Below are 20,518 nucleotides of genomic sequence, written 5' to 3'. Positions count from 1 at the left end.
AACAGATCAGACACCCGGACCCAGCATCGCTGAATCTAGCAATCTGGCTCCTGAAATCCTAGAATTCGGACACTTGCAACTTAGCCAAGAGTGTATGGAAGTCATAAAGCAGGCCAGAAGGCCATCCACTAGACACTGCTACGCAAGTAAGTGGAAAAGATTTGTTTGGTACTGCCATCATAATCAGATACAACCGCTAGATGCAACTCCAAAACATATAGTAAATTACTTGCTCCATTTACAAAAAGCAAAGCTAGCCTTCTCTTCTATTAAAATACACCTTGCAGCAATATCTGCATACCTGCAAACTACCTATTCAACTTCCTTGTATAGGATACCAGTTATCAAAGCATTTATAGAAGGGCTTAAAAGAATTATACCACCAAGAACACCACCTGTTCCTTCATGGAACCTAAACGTGGTTCTAACAAGACTCATGGGCCCACCTTTCGAACCCATGCACTCTTGCGGAATACAATTCCTAACCTGGAAAGTTGCCTTTCTCATCGCCATTACATCTCTAAGGAGAGTAAGTGAAATTCAAGCGTTCACAACACAAGAGCCTTTTATACAAATACATAAAAATAAGGTCGTCCTACGACCTAATCCAAAATTTTTACCAAAAGTTATTTCACCATTCCATCTAAATCAAACGGTAGAACTACCAGTATTTTTCCCACAGCCAGATTCTGTGGCTGAAAGAGCACTACATACATTAGATGTCAAAAGAGCATTAATGTACTACATTGACAGAACAAAGAACATCAGAAAAACTAAACAGCTATTTATTGCATTCCAAAAACCTCATGCAGGTAACCCAATATCAAAACAAGGTATAGCCAGATGGATAGTTAAATGCATCCAAATCTGCTACCTTAAAGCAAAAAGACAACTGCCCATTACTCCCAGGGCACATTCAACAAGGAAAAAAGGTGCTTCAATGGCCTTTTTAGGAAACATCCCAATGCAGGAAATATGTAAGGCAGCCACTTGGTCTACGCCTCACACATTCACCAAACACTACTGTATAGATGTGCTATCCGCACAACAAGCTACAGTAGGTCAAGCTGTATTAAGAACTCTATTTCAGACAACTTCTACTCCTACAGGCTAAACCACCGCTTATGGGGAACTAACTGCTTACTAGTCTATGCATACCATGTGTATCTACAGCGACAGATGCCATCGAACTGAAAATGTCACTTACCCAGTGTACATCTGTTCGTGGCATCAGTCGCTGAGATTCACATGGACCCACCCACCTCCCCGGAAGCCTGTAGCAGTTCAGAAGTTACCTTCAATTTTGTACATTTGTATATATTACTTAATCCTTTAATAGGTACATACTTACATTTTTCATTGCGCGGGCACTATTACTATAGTACAACTCCTACCTCACCCTCTGCGGGGAAAACAATCGAAGATGGAGTCGACGCCCATGCGCAATGAGCACAGAAGGTGGAGTCACTCGGTCCCGTGACTCGAAAACACTTCTTCGAAGAAAAACAACTTGTAACACTCCGACCCAACACCAGATGGCGAGCTCATGCATACCATGTGAATCTCAGCGACTGATGCCACGAACAGATGTACACTGGGTAAGTGACATTTTCATTCTGGTGGATACATTAGCTACCTGTGGATTCCTCACGGTCCCACCCGCCTCCCCGTTGCCTTTATGGTCTTGCCAAGTAATCCTTGAGTGCGCTCCTCTTGATCTTTGAGGGTGCAATAGATGTATATATATAATATATTTATATATATATGGGTATATGTGTATTTATCTTTATGTATATACTTGGTGTGTGTATATATTTTAAAAGAGAGAGTTTTATATATATATATATATATATATATATATATATATATATATATGTACATAAAGATTTACAGTTATTCATACAATGTGGTGTATTTTTACAATATAATGGATGTTGCTTTGTTCTTTCATTGCATTGCCTGGTTGTTCTCATGCACGTAAAAAATGATTGGTACTGACGTCCGCACGTCGTCGAGGACCTCTTATTGCCTGTATGACGTCAGACGGCGTCGCGTGCGAGACAGTGACGTCCTCGTCGACGTGCAGAGACTAGTAAGAAGATTTCCGTCGAATGCTGGCGCCATGGGAGTATTCATGAGGTGAGGAATCCACAGGTAGCTAATGTATCCACCAGAAAAGTCGTTACCGAAGGTAAGTAACTCGTTCTTTTGGCCCTTAGGTAGACCAAACTCTGGAAGAGATGAAGCAGGACAGAGAGGTAGCCAAATCTATGGGGGCACTTCAAACTCCCACTAATCGTGATTCCTTTCGAAGGCCTACGTATAAGCAGAGCAATAAACAGTCGGTCAGAACCACCTACCTCTTTTAGCAAACACTGTAAGGAAATGCCTCCTTGGCATGGTTACCCCCTAACTTTTTGCCTTTGCTGATGCTAAGTTTTGATTGAAAGTGTGCTGGGAACCTGCTAACCAGGCCCAAGCACCAGTGTTCTTTCCCTAAACTGTACCTTTGCTTCCACAATTGGCACTCAGGTATGTCCCTTGTAACTGGTACCAAGGGCCCTGATGCCTGGGAAGGTCTCTAAGGGCTGCAGCATGTCTTATGCCACCCTGGGGACCCCTCACTCAGCACAGACACACTGCTTGCCAGCTTGTGTGTGCTGGTGGGGATAAAAAGACTAAGTCGACATGGCACTCCCCTCAGGGTGCCATGCCAACCTCACACTGCCTACAGGTATAGATAAGTCACCCCTCTAGCAGGCCTTACAGCCTTAAGGCAGGGTGCACTATACCATAGGTGAGAGCATAAGTGCATGAGCACTATGCCCCTACAGTGTATAAGCAAAACCTTAGACATTGTAAGTGCAGGGTAGCCATAAGAGTATATGGTCAGGGAGTTTGTCAAACACGAACTTCACAGTTCCATAATGGCTACACTGAAATCTGGGAAGTTTGGTATCAAACGTCTCAGCACAATGAATGCACACTGATGCCAGTGTGGAATTTATTGTAAAATGCACCGAGGGGGCATCTTAGAGATGACAAAGTTGGTTCCAAGGTAGCCCACCATTAGGGGTTCAAGGCAACCCCAAAGTTACCACACCAGCAGCTCAGGGCTGGTCAGGTGCAGAGGTCAAAGTGGTGTCTAAAACGCATAGGCTTCAATGGAAATAGGAGTTCCCCCGGTTCCAGTCTGCCAGCAGGTACCCGCGTCCTCGGAGGGCAGACCAGGGGGGTTTTGTTGGGCACCGGGGGGGACACAAGCAGGCACAGAAAGTACACCCTCAGCGGCACAGCGGCGGCCGGGTGCAGAGTGCAAACAGGCGTCTGGTTCGCAATAGGATTCCAAGGGGAGACCCGGGGGTCTCTTCAGCAATGCAGGCAGGCAGGGGGGGGAGGGGGGGCTCCTCGGGGTAGCCACCACCTGGGCTAGGCAGAGGGTCGCCTGGGGGTCGCTCCTGCACTGGAGTTAGGTTCCTTCAGGTCCTGGGGGCTGCGGGTGCAGTGTGGTTTCCAGGCGTCTGGTTCCTTGAAGCAGGCAGTCGTGGTCAGGGGGAGCCTCTGGATTCCCTCTGCAGACGTCACTGTGGGGGCTCAGGGGGGTCAACTCTGGCTACTCATGGGCTCGCAGTCACCGGGGAGTCCTCCCTGTAGTGTTCGTTTTCCGCAGGTCGAGCCGGGCGCATCGGGTGCAGAGTGGAAAGTCTCACGCTTCAGGCGGGAAACGTGTGGTCTTTAAAAGTTGCTTCTTTGTTGCAAAGTTGCAGGTTTGTTGAACAGGGCAGCTGTTCTCGGGAGCTTCTTGGTCCTTTTAGACGCAGGGTAGTCCTCTGAGGCTTCAGAGGTCGCTGGACCCTGGGGGATGCGTCGCCGTTGCAGTTTTTCTTGAAGTGGGGAGACAGGCCGGTAGGGCTGGGGCCAAAGCAGTTGGTGTCTCCGTCTTCTCTGCAGGGCTTCAGGTCGGCAGTCCTTTGTCTTCAGGTTGCAGGAATCTATCTTCCTCGGTTCTGGGAGCCCCTAAATACTCAATTAAGGGGTGTGTTTAGGTCTGGGAGGATAGTAGCCAATGACTACCAGCCCTGAGGGTGGCTACACCCTCTTTGTGCCTCCTCCCGGTGGGGAGGTGGTCACATCCCTAATCCTATTGGGGGAATCCTCCATCTGCAGGATGGAGGATTTCTAAAAGTCAGTCACCTCAGCTCAGGACACCTTAGGGGTTGTCCTGACTGGCCAGTGACTCCTCCTTCTTTTTCTCATTATCTCCTCTGGCCTTGCCGCCAAAAGTGGGGGCAGTGGCCGGAGGGGGCAGGCATCTCCACTAGCTGGGATGTCCTGTGGCGCTGTAACAAAGGGGGTGAGCCTTTGAGGCTCACCGCTAGGTGTTAGTTCCTGCAGGGGGAGGTGAGAAGCACCTCCACCCAGTACAGGCTTTGTTCCTGGCCACAGAGTGACAAAGGCACTCTCCCCATGTGGCCAGCAACATGTCTGGTGTGTGGCAGGCTGGTAAAACTAGTCAGCCCACACTGGAAGTCGGGTATGTTTTCAGGGGGCATCTCTAAGATGCCCTCTTGGTGTATTTCACAATAAAATGTACACTGGCATCAGTGTGCATTTATTGTGCTGAGAAGTTTGATACCAAACTTCACAGTTTTCAGTGTAGCCATTATGGTGCTGTGGAGTTCGTGTTTGACAGACTCCCAGACCATATACTCTTATGGCTACCCTGCACTTACAATGTGTAAGGTTTTGCTTAGACACTGTAGGGGCATAATGCTCATGCACCTATGCCCTCACCTGTGGTATAGTGCACCCTGTGTTAGGACTGTAAGGCCTGCTAGAGGGGTGACTTATCTATGCCATAGGCAGTGTGAGGTTGTTATGGCTCCCTGAGGGGAGTGCCATGTCGACTTAGTCATTTTCTCCCCACCAGCACACAGAAGCTGGCAAGCAGTGTCTCTGTGCTGAGTGAGGGGTCCCCAGGGTGGCATAAGACATGTTGCAGCCCTTAGAGACCTTCCCTGGCATCAGGGCCCTTGGTACCCAGTGTAAGGAAATGCCTCCTTGGCATGGTTGCCCCCTGACTTTTTGCCTTTGCTGATGCTATGTTTACAATTGAAAGTGTGCTGAGGCCTGCTAACCAGGCCCCAGCACCAGTGTTCTTTCCCTAACCTGTACTTTTGTATCCACAATTGGCAGACCCTGGCATCCAGATAAGTCCCTTGTAACCGGTACTTCTAGTACCAAGGGCCCTGATGCCAAGGAAGGTCTCTAAGGGCTGCAGCATGTCTTATGCCACCCTGGAGACCTCTCACTCAGCACAGACACACTGCTTGCCAGCTTGTGTGTGCTAGTGAGGACAAAACGAGTGAGTCGACATGGCACTCCCCTCAGGGTGCCATGCCAGCCTCTCACTGCCTATGCAGTATAGGTAAGCCACCCCTCTAGCAGGCCTTACAGCCCTAAGGCAGGGTGCACTATACCATAGGTGAGGGTACCAGTGCATGAGCATGGTACCCCTACAGTGTCTAAACAAAACCTTAGACATTGTAAGTGCAGGGTAGCCATAAGAGTATATGGTCTGGGAGTCTGTCAAACACGAACTCCACAGCACCATAATGGCTACACTGAAAACTGGGAAGTTTGGTATCAAACTTCTCAGCACAATAAATGCACACTGATGCCAGTGTACATTTTATTGTAAAATACACCACAGAGGGCACCTTAGAGGTGCCCCCTGAAACTTAACCGACTATCTGTGTAGGCTGACTAGTTTTAGCAGCCTGCCACAAACCGAGACATGTTGCTGGCCCCATGGGGAGAGTGCCTTTGTCACTCTGAGGCCAGTAACAAAGCCTGCACTGGGTGGAGATGCTAACACCTCCCCCAGGCAGGAATTATCACACCTGGCGGTGAGCCTCAAAGGCTCACCTCCTTTGTGCCAACCCAGCAGGACACTCCAGCTAGTGGAGTTGCCCGCCCCCTCCGGCCAGGCCCCACTTTTGGCGGCAAGGCCGGAGAAAATAATGAGAATAACAAGGAGGAGTCACTGGCCAGTCAGGACAGCCCCTAAGGTGTCCTGAGCTGAGGTGACTCTAACTTTTAGAAATCCTCCATCTTGCAGATGGAGGATTCCCCCAATAGGGTTAGGATTGTGACCACCTCCCCTTGGGAGGAGGCACAAAGAGGGTGTACCCACCCTCAGGGCTAGTAGCCATTGGCTACTAACCCCCCAGACCTAAACACGCCCTTAAATTTAGTATTTAAGGGCTACCCTGAACCCTAGAAAATTAGATTCCTGCAACTACAAGAAGAAGGACTGCCCAGCTGAAAACCCCTGCAGCGGAAGACCAGAAGACGACAACTGCCTTGGCTCCAGAAACTCACCGGCCTGTCTCCTGCCTTCCAAAGATCCTGCTCCAGCGACGCCTTCCAAAGGGACCAGCGACCTCGACATCCTCTGAGGACTGCCCCTGCTTCGAAAAGACAAGAAACTCCCGAGGACAGCGGACCTGCTCCAAGAAAGGCTGCAACTTTGTTTCCAGCAGCTTTAAAAGAACCCTGCAAGCTCCCCGCAAGAAGCGTGAGACTTGCAACACTGCACCCGGCGACCCCGACTCGGCTGGTGGCGATCCAACACCTCAGGAGGGACCCCAGGACTACTCTGATACTGTGAGTACCAAAACCTGTCCCCCCTGAGCCCCCACAGCGCCGCCTGCAGAGGGAATCCCGAGGCTTCCCCTGACCGCGACTCTTTGAACCTAAAGTCCCGACGCCTGGGAGAGACCCTGCACCCGCAGCCCCCAGGACCTGAAGGACCGGACTTTCACTGGAGAAGTGACCCCCAGGAGTCCCTCTCCCTTGCCCAAGTGGAGGTTTCCCCGAGGAACCCCCCCCTTGCCTGCCTGCAGCGCTGAAGAGATCCCGAGATCTCTCATAGACTAACATTGCGAACCCGACGCTTGTTTCTACACTGCACCCGGCCGCCCCCGCGCCGCTGAGGGTGAAATTTCTGTGTGGACTTGTGTCCCCCCTGGTGCCCTACAAAACCCCCCTGGTCTGCCCTCCGAAGACGCGGGTACTTACCTGCAAGCAGACCGGAACCGGGGCACCCCCTTCTCTCCATTCTAGCCTATGTGTTTTGGGCACCACTTTGAACTCTGCACCTGACCGGCCCTGAGCTGCTGGTGTGGTGACTTTGGGGTTGCTCTGAACCCCCAACGGTGGGCTACCTTGGACCAAGAACTGAACCCTGTAAGTGTCTTACTTACCTGGTAAAACTAACCAAAACTTACCTCCCCTAGGAACTGTGAAAATTGCACTAAGTGTCCACTTTTAAAACAGCTATTTGTGAATAACTTGAAAAGTATACATGCAATTTTTATGATTTAAAGTTCCTAAAGTACTTACCTGCAATACCTTTCAAATGAGATATTACATGTAGAATTTGAACCTGTGGTTCTTAAAAATAAACTAAGAAAAGATATTTTTCTATACAAAAACCTATTGGCTGGATTTGTCTCTGAGTGTGTGTACCTCATTTATTGTCTATGTGTATGTACAACAAATGCTTAACACTACTCCTTGGATAAGCCTACTGCTCGACCACACTACCACAAAATAGAGCATTAGTATTATCTATTTTTACCACTATTTTACCTCTAAGGGGAACCCTTGGACTCTGTGCATGCTATTCCTTACTTTGAAATAGCACATACAGAGCCAACTTTCTACACCCAGGGGTACCAGTTACAAGGGACTTAACTGGGTTCCAGGGTTGTGCCAATTGTGGAGACAAAGGTACAGTTTAGAGAACGAACACTGGTTCTGGGGCCTGGTTAGCAGGCCTCAGCACACTTTCAAATCATAACTTGGCATCAGCAAAGGCAAAAGGTCAGGGGGTAACCATGCCAAGGAGGCATTTTCTTACACCACAGTAACATTTCCAAAGGATTGATAAACGTCTCTCCTCAGAAGGATACATTCTTTCCTTTAATGTTGATGGTCGCTCCCAGGTATTGCAATGTCTGAACCGGGACAGAAAATGACTTGCTGAGGTTAACTGGAAGACCTAACCTTTTGAGGAACCTGCAAGTCCAGTGGTAGTGAAACTGAGCTTCTTGACACGTAGATGCCTTGATCAGCCAATCGTCTCGGATATACAAATAGTTTGGTTTTCCTCAGATGGGCAGCCACCACTGCCATGCACTTCAAGAATGTTCTTGCTGCTGGATTGAGACCAAACGGAAGGGCTTTGTACTGGTAGTGGTCTCGACCTACTACAAACCTCAAGAACTTGTGGTGCTTTCTGGCAATTGAAATGTACGTCTTGAAAGTCGATGGAACATAGGCAGTTCCCTTGGTGTAATTGGGGATAAATTTGGAGTACACAGAGTATCGTGAACTTTTCTCGCAGAATCCACATGTTGCTGTTTTGAGGTCGAGAATGGGTCTGAATTCGTACATTTTCTTTTTGACAAGAAAGTACGTGGAATAGATTCCAGTTCCTCGCTGGAGAAACGGAACAGGCTCCACCGCCTGCTTCTTTAAGAGGATGTTTACATCTGCTTGTAATTGTGAGATTTGGAATCTGGATGGTTTCGGTGGAATTGATGGTGGGGAGGCTGGTGAATCTGAGACCATATCATTTGCTATCAATATTCAGAACCCATGTGTCTTGAGTGATGTTTTGCCCCTCTGTCGTGTAATGTTGGATGCTTCCTCCTACCGGAGTGGATAACGGAATGGGTGGTAAGTAAAGATTCAGGGTTTTGACCCAGAAGGATGTTTACCTCCTTGAGCAGGCTTCTGGACAGATCTCCCTCTAGACTACTTTCTCTGGTATGACTGATAGAAAAATTGGTGCTGTTTTGCACCGCTTTGTTGTTGTCCTTGATACCAATGGGGGGCTTGAACCCTCTGGGAATAGGTGCGACGTTGGTAGGGTCTCAAAGATTCTGTTTGTTCCCTTGTTAACTATTGTAGAGTTTGCCAGCCTTACCATCATTCCCATTGTTCAGTCTCTATTAAAGAGAAAAACCTATATTTTAAATTTGTGAACTAATAAGTTGCTTTGAACTAAAGTGAGAATGTTTTCTTTTGTTCATCATCCATGCTGTCCAGCCTGCTGTCCATGTGCAAGGCCAGGAACCCTTAACTGCCTCAATGTTGGCATCTGCACCACCACAAGAACAAAAACAAATGTTGGGTAAGTTTCATAATGTCTTAATGCAACTGGATTTATTTTGTTATTCGGAGGGTGCATTACAGTTCATTAAATTTAGCTTAACTGTGCACAAGATATATTGGTTTAATTAAACCTTGATGGTTCTGGAAAAGATTGATTGTTAAAGGCACATTTTCGAGATTGACTGAAAATGGCACGGTCTCTAATCTTTCATTCATCTCGTATTAGTCCATATGAGCTCCAGTTGAGAACTATCCTGTAAAAACACATTTATGTTCAGTCACCATAGCACTGCTGTGTGTAGGTCATTTGAAGAAAATCTCTGTTATCTGTAGATTGGGTTGGGGGGGGGGGGGGGGGTGAGTCCTGCATTTAGTATTATATTTTAATGTTAATTGTGTCCTCATATCCAACACTTTTCACACTCAAAAACTGTGCACAAAGTTTGCTCTGGCTTACATAAAAATATGCCAGGGCAAGGACCATGAAGCAACCTTCAGTATTTGAATCAGATATTGATAGGAGACGCAGAGGAGTGCTGAGCAAAGGGTCTGAGGGGTTCAGCTGAGCCCTACCCAGTCTGGCCTTTTGTACTAAACCATAAGTTGACTCTGCCTTTTCTCCAAGCTGTATGACCTAGAGGGAGACAGAATTTGAGATGCGGTCACTTCCGGAAGTAACCTCCTAGAAGCAGCCATGGGCCCTAGAATCTACAGGGAGTGCAGAATTATTAGGCAAATGAGTATTTTGACCACATCATCCTCTTTATGCATGTTGTCTTACTCCAAGCTGTATAGGCTCGAAAGCCTACTACCAATTAAGCATATTAGGTGATGTGCATCTCTGTAATGAGAAGGGGTGTGGTCTAATGACATCAACACCCTATATCAGGTGTGCATAATTATTAGGCAACTTCCTTTCCTTTGGCAAAATGGGTCAAAAGAAGGACTTGACAGGCTCAGAAAAGTCAAAAATAGTGAGATATCTTGCAGAGGGATGCAGCACTCTTAAAATTGCAAAGCTTCTGAAGCGTGATCATCGAACAATCAAGCGTTTCATTCAAAATAGTCAACAGGGTCGCAAGAAGCGTGTGGAAAAACAAAGGCGCAAAAAAACTGCCCATTGTAGGAAGTTGGCTCTGTATGTGCTATTTCAAAGTAAGGAATAGCATGCACAGAGTCCAAGGGTTCCCCTTAGAGGTAAAATAGTGGTAAAAAGAGATAATACTAATGCTCTATTTTGTGGTAGTGTGGTCGAGCAGTAGGCTTATCCAAGGAGTAGTGTTAAGCATTTGTTGTACATACACATAGACAATAAATGAGGTACACACACTCAGAGACAAATCCAGCCAATAGGTTTTTATATAGAAAAATATCTTTTCTTAGTTTATTTTAAGAACCACAGGTTCAAATTCTACATGTAATATCTCATTCGACAGGTATTGCAGGTAAGTACTTTAGGAACTTCAAATCATCAAAATTGCATGTATACTTTTCAAGTTATTCACAAATAGCTGTTTTAAAAGTGGACACTTAGTGCAATTTTCACAGTTCCTAGGGGAGGTAAGTATTTGTTAGGTTAACCAGGTAAGTAAGACACTTACAGGGCTTAGTTCTTGGTCCAAGGTAGCCCACCGTTGGGGGTTCAGAGCAACCCCAAAGTCACCACACCAGCAGCTCAGGGCCGGTCAGGTGCAGAGTTCAAAGTGGTGCCCAAAACACATAGGCTAGAATGGAGAGAAGGGGGTGCCCCGGTTCCGGTCTGTTTGCAGGTAAGTACCCGCGTCTTCGGAGGGCAGACCAGGGGGGTTTTGTAGGGCACCGGGGGGGACACAGGTCCACACAGAAATTTCACCCTCAGCAGCGCGGGGGCGGCCGGGTGCAGTGTAAAAACAAGCGTCGGGTTTTCAATGTTAGTCTATGAGAGATCTCGGGATCTCTTCAGCGCTGCAGGCAGGCAAGGGGGGGATTCCTCGGGGAAACCTCCACTTGGGCAAGGGAGAGGGACTCCTGGGGGTCACTTCTCCAGTGAAAGTCCGGTCCTTCAGGTCCTGGGGGCTGCGGGTGCAGGGTCTCTCCCAGGTGTCGGGACTTAGGATTCAAAGAGTCGCGGTCAGGGGAAGCCTCGGGATTCCCTCTGCAGGCGGCGCTGTGGGGGCTCAGGGGGGACAGGTTTTTGTACTCAGTCTTAGAGTAGTCCTGGGGTCCCTCCTGAGGTGTTGGATCGCCACCAGCCGAGTCGGGGTCGCCGGGTGCAGTGTTGCAAGTCTCACGCTTCTTGCGGGGAGCTTGCAGGGTTCTTTACAGCTGCTGGAAACAAAGTTGCAGCTTTTCTTGGAGCAGGTCCGCTGTCCTCGGGAGTTTCTTGTCTTTTCGAAGCAGGGGCAGTCCTCAGAGGATGTCGAGGTCGCTGGTCCCTTTGGAAGGCGTCGCTGGAGCAGGATCTTTGGAAGGCAGGAGACAGGCCGGTGAGTTTCTGGAGCCAAGGCAGTTGTCGTCTTCTGGTCTTCCTCTGCAGGGGTTTTCAGCTAGGCAGTCCTTCTTCTTGTAGTTGCAGGAATCTAATTTTCTAGGGTTCAGGGTAGCCCTTAAATACTAAATTTAAGGGCGTGTTTAGGTCTGGGGGGTTAGTAGCCAATGGCTACTAGCCCTGAGGGTGGGTACACCCTCTTTGTGCCTCCTCCCAAGGGGAGGGGGTCACAATCCTAACCCTATTGGGGGAATCCTCCATCTGCAAGATGGAGGATTTCTAAAAGTTAGAGTCACTTCAGCTCAGGACACCTTAGGGGCTGTCCTGCCTGGCCAGTGACTCCTCCTTGTTATTCTCATTATTTTCTCCGGCCTTGCCGCCAAAAGTGGGGCCTGGCCGGAGGGGGCGGGCAACTCCACTAGCTGGAGTGTCCTGCTGGGTTGGCACAAAGGAGGTGAGCCTTTGAGGCTCACCGCCAGGTGTGACAATTCCTGCCTGGGAGAGGTGTTAGCATCTCCACCCAGTGCAGGCTTTGTTACTGGCCTCAGAGTGACAAAGGCACTCTCCCCATGGGGCCAGCAACATGTCTCGGTTTGTGGCAGGCTGCTACAACTAGTCAGCCTACCCAGATAGTCGGTTAAGTTTCAGGGGGCACCTCTAAGGTGCCCTCTGTGGTGTATTTTACAATAAAATGTACACTGGCATCAGTGTGCATTTATTGTGCTGAGAAGTTTGATACCAAACTTCCCAGTTTTCAGTGTAGCCATTATGGTGCTGTGGAGTTCGTGTTTGACAGACTCCCAGACCATATACTCTTATGGCTACCCTGCACTTACAATGTCTAAGGTTTTGTTTAGACACTGTAGGGGTACCATGCTCATGCACTGGTACCCTCACCTATGGTATAGTGCACCCTGCCTTAGGGCTGTAAGGCCTGCTAGAGGGGTGTCTTACCTATACTGCATAGGCAGTGAGAGGCTGGCATGGCACCCTGAGGGGAGTGCCATGTCGACTTACTCGTTTTGTCCTCACTAGCACACACAAGCTGGCAAGCAGTGTGTCTGTGCTGAGTGAGAGGTCTCCAGGGTGGCATAAGACATGCTGCAGCCCTTAGAGACCTTCCTTGGCATCAGGGCCCTTGGTACTAGAAGTACCAGTTACAAGGGACTTATCTGGATGCCAGGGTCTGCCAATTGTGGATACAAAAGTACAGGTTAGGGAAAGAACACTGGTGCTGGGGCCTGGTTAGCAGGCCTCAGCACACTTTCAATTGTAAACATAGCATCAGCAAAGGCAAAAAGTCAGTGGGCAACCATGCCAAGGAGGCATTTCCTTACACAACCCCCCCCCCAAACGAAAGAGGATGAGACTAACCTTTCCCAAGAGAGTCTTCATTTTCTAAGTGGAAGAACCTGGAAAGGCCATCTGCATTGGCATGGGCAGTCCCAGGTCTGTGTTCCACTATAAAGTCCATTCCCTGTAGGGAGATGGACCACCTCAACAGTTTAGGATTTTCACCTTTCATTTGCATCAGCCATTTGAGAGGTCTGTGGTCAGTTTGAACTAGGAAGTGAGTCCCAAAGAGGTATGGTCTCAGCTTCTTCAGGGACCAAACCACAGCAAAGGCCTCCCTCTCAATGGCACTCCAACGCTGCTCCCTGGGGAGTAACCTCCTGCTAATGAAAGCAACAGGCTGGTCAAGGCCATCATCATTTGTTTGGGACAAAACTGCCCCTATCCCATGTTCAGAGGCATCAGTCTGCACAATGAACTGCTTAGAATAATCTGGAGCTTTGAGAACTGGTGCTGAGCACATTGCCTGTTTCAGGGTGTCAAAGGCCTGTTGGCATTCCACAGTCCAGTTTACTTTCTTGGGCATTTTCTTGGAGGTGAGTTCAGTGAGGGCTGTCACAATGGATCCATATCCCTTCAGAAACCTCCTGTAATACCCAGTCAAGCCAAGGAATGCCCTGACTTGAGTCTGGGTTTTTGGAGCTACCCAGTCCAGAATAGTCTGGATCTTGGGTTGGAGTGGCTGAACTTGGCCTCCACCTACAAGGTGTCCCAAGTAAACCACAGTTCCCTGCCCTATCTGGCATTTGGATGCCTTGATAGAGAGGCCTGCAGATTGCAGAGCCTTCAAAACCTTCCTCAGGTGGACCAGGTGATCCTGCCAGGTGGAGCTAAAGACAGCAATATCATCAAGATAAGCTGTGCTAAAGGACTCCAAGCCAGCAAGGACTTGATTCACCAACCTTTGGAAGGTGGCAGGGGCATTCTTTAAACCAAAGGGCATAACAGTAAACTGATAATGCCCATCAGGGGTGGAGAATGCTGTCTTTTCTTTTGCTCCAGGTGCCATTTTTATTTGCCAGTACCCTGCTGTCAAGTCAAAGGTACTTAGAAATTTGGCAGCACCTAATTTATCAATGAGCTCATCAGCTCTTGGAATTGGATGGGCAACTGTCTTGGTGACAGAATTGAGCCCTCTGTAGTCCACACAAAACCTCATCTCTTTCTTTCCATCTTTGGTGTGAGGTTTGGGGACTAAGACCACTGGGCTAGCCCAGGGGCTGTCAGAGCGCTCAATGACTCCCAATTCCAGCATCTTGTGGACCTCCACCTTGATGCTTTCCTTAACATGGTCAGACTGTCTAAAGATTTTGTTCTTGACAGGCATGCTGTCTCCTGTGTCCACATCATGGGTACACAGGTGTGTCTGACCAGGGGTTAAGGAGAAGAGTTCAGGAAACTGTTGTAGGACTCTCCTACAATCAGCTTGCTGTTGGCCAGAGAGGGTGTCTGAGTAGATCACTCCATCTACTGTGCCATCTTTTGGGTCTGATGACAGAAGATCAGGGAGAGGTTCACTCTCTGCCTCCTGATCCTCATCTGTTACCATCAACAGATTCACATCCGCCCTGTCATGGAAGAGCTTAAGGCGGTTCACATGGATCACCCTCTTGGGGCTCCTGCTTGTGCCCAGGTCCACCAGGTAGGTGACCTGACTCTTCCTTTCTAGCACTGGGTAAGGGCCACTCCATTTGTCCTGGAGTGCCCTGGGAGCCACAGGCTCCAGAACCCAGACTTTCTGCCCTGGTTGGAACTCAACCAGTGCAGCCTTTTGGTCATACCAAAACTTCTGGAGCTGTTGGCTGGCCTCAAGGTTTTTTGTTGCCTTTTCCATGTACTCTGCCATTCTAGAGCGAAGGCCAAGTACATAGTCCACTATGTCTTGTTTTGGCTCATGGAGAGGTCTCTCCCAGCCTTCTTTAACAAGAGCAAGTGGTCCCCTTACAGGATGACCAAACAGAAGTTCAAAGGGTGAGAATCCTACTCCCTTCTGTGGCACCTCTCTGTAAGCGAAAAGCAGACATGGCAAGAGGACATCCCATCTCCTTTTGAGCTTTTCTGGGAGCCCCATGATCATGCCTTTTAATGTCTTGTTGAATCTCTCAACCAAGCCATTAGTTTGGGGATGGTATGGTGTAGTGAATTTATAAGTCACTCCACACTCATTCCACATGTGCTTTAGGTATGCTGACATGAAGTTGGTACCTCTGTCAGACACCACCTCCTTAGGGAAACCCACTCTGGTAAAGATACCAATGAGGGCCTTGGCTACTGCAGGGGCAGTAGTCGACCTAAGGGGAATAGCTTCAGGATACCTGGTAGCATGATCCACTACTACCAGGATATACATATTTCCTGAGGCTGTGGGAGGTTCTAGTGGACCAACTATGTCCACACCCACTCTTTCAAAGGGCACCCCCACCACTGGAAGTGGAATGAGGGGGGCCTTTGGATGCCCACCTGTCTTACCACTGGCTTGACAGGTGGGGCAGGAGAGGCAAAACTCCTTAACCATGTTGGACATATTGGGCCAGTAGAAGTGGTTGACTAACCTCTCCCACGTCTTGGTTTGTCCCAAATGTCCAGCAAGGGGAATGTCATGGGCCAATGTTAGGATGAACTTCCTGAACAGCTGAGGCACTACCACTCTCCTAGTGGCACCAGGTTTGGGGTCTCTGGCCTCAGTGTACAGGAGTCCATCTTCCCAATAGACCCTATGCGTTCCATTTTTCTTGCCTTTGGACTCTTCAGCAGCTTGCTGCCTAAGGCCTTCAAGAGAGGGACAGGTTTCTTGTCCCTTACACAGCTCCTCCCTTGAGGGTCCCCCTGGGCCTAAGAGCTCAACCTGATAAGGTTCAAGCTCCCAAGGCTCAGTTCCCTCAGAGGGCAGAACTTCTTCCTGAGAAGAGAGGTTCCCTTTCTTTTGCTGTGTTGCAGTTGGTTTCCCAACTGACTTTCCTTTCCTCTTGGTAGGCTGGGCCATTCTTCCAGACTCCAGCTCTACTTGTTCACCCTGTGCCTTGCACTGTGCTCTTGTTTTCACACACACCAGTTCAGGGATACCCAGCATTGCTGCATGGGTTTTTAGTTCTACCTCAGCCCATGCTGAGGACTCCAGGTCATTTCCAAGCAGACAGTCCACTGGGATATTTGAGGAGACCACCACCTGTTTCAGGCCATTGACCCCTCCCCATTCTAAAGTAACCATTGCCATGGGATGTACTTTTCTCTGATTGTCAGCGTTGGTGACTGTGTAAGTTTTTCCAGTCAGGTATTGGCCAGGGGAAACCAGTTTCTCTGTCACCATGGTGACACTGGCACCTGTATCCCTCAGGCCCTCTATTCTAGTCCCATTAATTAAGAGTTGCTGTCTGTATTTTTGCATGTTAGGCGGCCAGACAGCTAGTGTGGCTAAATCCACCCCACCCTCAGAAACTAGAGTAGCTTCAGTGTGGACCCTGATTTGCTCTGGGCACACTGTTGATCCCACTTGGAGACTAGCCATACCAGTGTTACCTGGATGGGAGTTTGGAGTGGAACCTTTCTTGGGACAGGCCTTGTCTCCAGTTTGGTGTCCATGCTGTTTACAGCTATGACACCAGGCCTTTTTGGGATCAAAGTTTTTACCCTTGTACCCATTGTTTTGTGAAGAGGCTCTGGGCCCACCCTCCTGTGCAGGTTTTTGGTGGCCTGTAGAAGACTCTTTACTATTTTTAGTTTTGGTTGTCTCATCACCCTTCCCCTGGGGAGTCTTTGTGACCCCTTTCTTTTGGTCACCCCCTGTTGAAGTCTTGGACACCCTTGTCTTGACCCAATGGTCCGCCTTCTTTCCCAATTCTTGGGGAGAAATTGGTCCTAGGTCTACCAGATGCTGATGCAGTTTATCATTGAAACAATTACTTAACAGGTGTTCTTTCACAAATAAATTGTATAGCCCATCATAATTATTTACACCACTGCCTTGAATCCAACCATCTAGTGTTTTCACTGAGTAGTCTACAAAGTCAACCCAGGTCTGGCTCGAGGATTTTTGAGCCCCCCTGAATCTAATCCTATACTCCTCAGTGGAGAATCCAAAGCCCTCAATCAGGGTACCCTTCATGAGGTCATAAGATTCTGCATCTTGTCCAGAGAGTGTGAGGAGTCTATCCCTACACTTTCCTGTGAACATTTCCCAAAGGAGAGCACCCCAGTGAGATCTGTTCACTTTTCTGGTTACACAAGCCCTCTCAAAAGCTGTGAACCATTTGGTGATGTCATCACCATCTTCATATTTAGTTACAATCCCTTTAGGGATTTTCAACATGTCAGGAGAATCTCTGACCCTATTTATGTTGCTGCCACCATTGATGGGTCCTAGGCCCATCTCTTGTCTTTCCCTCTCTATGGCTAGGATCTGTCTTTCCAAAGCCAATCTTTTGGCCATCCTGGCTAACTGGATGTCCTCTTCACTGGGGCTATCCTCAGTGATTTCAGAGGTGTTGGTCTCTCCTGTGAGGGAACCAGCATCTCTGACTATTATTTTAGGAGTCAGGGTTTGAGGGACCCTGTTCTCCCTAGATAGGACTGGTAGGGGGGAATTTTCCTCCAAGTCACTATCCTCTTCCTCTGAGTTGCCACCCTCAGAGGGGTTGGCCTTTTCAAACTCTGCCAAAAGCTCCTGGAGCTGTATTTTGGTAGGTTTGGGGCCCATTGTTATTTTCTTTATTTTACAGAGTGACCTTATGTAAAGAAATGGCTCCCTGTTGCAGTTACCCCCCACTTTTTGCCTGATACTGATGCTGACTTGACTGAGAAGAGTGCTGGGACCCTGCTAACCAGGCCCCAGCACCAGTGTTCCTTCACCTAAAATGTACCATTGTATCCACAATTGGCACACCCTGGCATTCAGATAAGTCCCTTGTAACTGGTACTTCTAGTACCAAGGGCCCTGATGCCAAGGAAGGTCTCTAAGGGCTGCAGCATGTCTTATGCCACCCTAGAGACCCCTCACTCAGCACAGACACACTGCTTACAAGCCTATGTGTGCTAGTGAGAACAAAATGAGTAAGTCGACATGGCACTCCCCTCAGGGTGCCATGCCAGCCTCTCACTGCCTATGCAGTATAGGTAAGACACCCCTCTAGCAGGCCTTACAGCCCTAAGGCAGGGTGCACTATACCATAGGTGAGGGTACCAGTGCATGAGCATGGTACCCCTACAGTGTCTAAACAAAACCTTAGACATTGTAAGTGCAGGGTAGCCATAAGAGTATATGGTCTGGGAGTCTGTCAAACACGAACTCCACAGCACCATAATGGCTACACTGAAAACTGGGAAGTTTGGTATCAAACTTCTCAGCACAATAAATGCACACTGATGCCCGTGTACATTTTATTGTAAAATACACCCCAGAGGGCACCTTAGAGGTGCCCCCTGAAACTTAACCGACTATCTGTGTAGGCTGACTAGTTCTAGCAGCCTGCCACAAACCGAGACATGTTGCTGGCCCCATGGGGAGAGTGCCTTTGTCACTCTGAGGCCAGTAACAAAGCCTGCACTGGGTGGAGATGCTAACACCTCCCCCAGGCAGGAATTGTCACACCTGGCGGTGAGCCTCAAAGGCTCACCTCCTTTGTGCCAACCCAGCAGGACACTCCAGCTAGTGGAGTTGCCCGCCCCCTCCGGCCAGGCCCCACTTTTGGCGGCAAGGCCGGAGAAAATAATGAGAAAAACAAGGAGGAGTCACTGGCCAGTCAGGACAGCCCCTAAGGTGTCCTGAGCTGAAGTGACTCTAACTTTTAGAAATCCTCCATCTTGCAGATGGAGGATTCCCCCAATAGGGTTAGGATTGTGACCCCCTCCCCTTGGGAGGAGGCACAAAGAGGGTGTACCCACCCTCAGGGCTAGTAGCCATTGGCTACTAACCCCCCAGACCTAAACACGCCCTTAAATTTAGTGTTCGATGGCATCTGTCGCTGTAGATACGCATGTTCTGCAATAGCTCGCCATCTGGTGTTGGGCCGGAGTGTTACAAGTTGTTTTTCTTCGAAGAAGTCTTTCGAGTCACGGGACCGAGTGACTCCTCCTTTTGTCTCCATTGCGCATGGGCGTCGACTCCATCTTCGATTGTTTTTTTTCCGCCATCGGGTTCGGACATGTTCCTGTCGCTCCGAGTTTCGGAACGGAAAATTAGCTAATTTCGGAAGATTTTCGTCGGTATTGTTGCGTTCGGGATCGGCGTACTTAGATTCCACACCGCATCGAAGATCGAAGAGCTCCGGTGCCCTTCGGGGTAGTTTTTCGATCCTCCGTCGGGGCCTGGTCGGCCCGACCGCGTGCTGAAGAACGCCGATGGAACGGACCCCGTTCCGTTTCTGCCCCAAATGCCACAATAAATACCCCTACACAGACCAACACTTGGTCTGCAACCTGTGCCTGTCACCTGAGCACAGCGAAGACACCTGCGAGGCCTGTCGTGCGTTCCGGTCCCGAAAAACACTCCGAGACCGTCGAGCCAGAAGACTTCAAATGGCGTCCGCACCGACAGCCCAACGGGAGTTCGAGGAACAGGAAGAAGAAGGTACCTTCTCGATCCAAGACTCAGACTCCGAAGGATTCGACGACACACAAACCGTGAGTAAGACGTCGAAAACCACACAAAGAAACATTTACAAGGCCCAGGGGACGCCACTGCCACCAGGCCATGGCTCCACCCATAAATTCGGTGACCGACCGTCGGCACCGAAAAAGGCCAAAACAGTGCCGAGATCGTCCGACTCCGGTCGAGACACCGGCACGCAGCCTTCTCGGGACCGAGAAAGTGCTGGAGACAAGCCTCGACACCGAGATGCCGGTGTGGACACGGCTCGACGCCGAGACAGCGGCACCGAAACAGATCGACGCCGAGAGGTTTCGGCCCCGAAAAGGAAAAAAGTCACCTCGGAGCCGAAAAAACACGCAGACAAAGTTTCGACGCCGAAACAAACTGCAAGCGACCCAGCTTCAGGCTCTTATACAGAAGAGCACTCGCTAACCTCCCAAATGCAAAAGCATAGGTTTGAGGAAGAGCTACAAGCAACTGATGTGGACCATACGCAAAAGCGTATCTTCATTCTGCAGGGGACAGGAAAAATAAGCACCCTTCCCCCCATTAGGAGAAAGAGAAGGTTGGAGTTCCAGACGGAACAAGCACCACAACCAAAAGTGGTTAAAAGAATTACACCACCACCCTCTCCTCCGCACGTGATTAACGTTTCACCAGCACAAACTCCATCTCACTCCCCAGCTCACACCACCATGAGCCAGGGTGACCAAGATCAGAACGCATGGGACCTATACGACGCCCCAGTGTCAGATAACAGCCCGGAGGCCTACCCTACAAAGCCATCTCCACCAGAAGACAGCACCGCGTACTCTCAGGTGGTGGCTAGAGCAGCACAATTTCATAACGTAAGCCTCCACTCAGAACAAGTCGAGGATGATTTCTTGTTCAACACACTCTCCTCCACCCACAGCTCCTACCAAAGCCTG

At 49.1% G+C, this 20,518-nt stretch overlaps 1 protein-coding gene across 1 annotated transcript in view; it reads left to right on the top strand.

Annotated features, from left to right (window-relative positions):
- PABPC1 (poly(A) binding protein cytoplasmic 1) overlaps positions 1-20,518 on the top strand; it is a 300,149-nt gene that overhangs the window by 229,291 nt on the left and 50,340 nt on the right. The window contains exon 13 of the mRNA XM_069220563.1: positions 9,121-9,205. Within this exon, the coding sequence (XP_069076664.1) occupies positions 9,121-9,205 (85 nt within the window). The remainder of the gene's footprint in view (positions 1-9,120; positions 9,206-20,518) is intronic.

This window comes from Pleurodeles waltl, chromosome 2_2 (genome assembly GCF_031143425.1).
Source record: "Pleurodeles waltl isolate 20211129_DDA chromosome 2_2, aPleWal1.hap1.20221129, whole genome shotgun sequence".
NCBI lineage: Eukaryota > Metazoa > Chordata > Amphibia > Caudata > Salamandridae > Pleurodeles > Pleurodeles waltl.
Note: the sequence above shows the minus strand (reverse complement) of the source record. Positions and strands in the feature narration are given on the sequence as shown.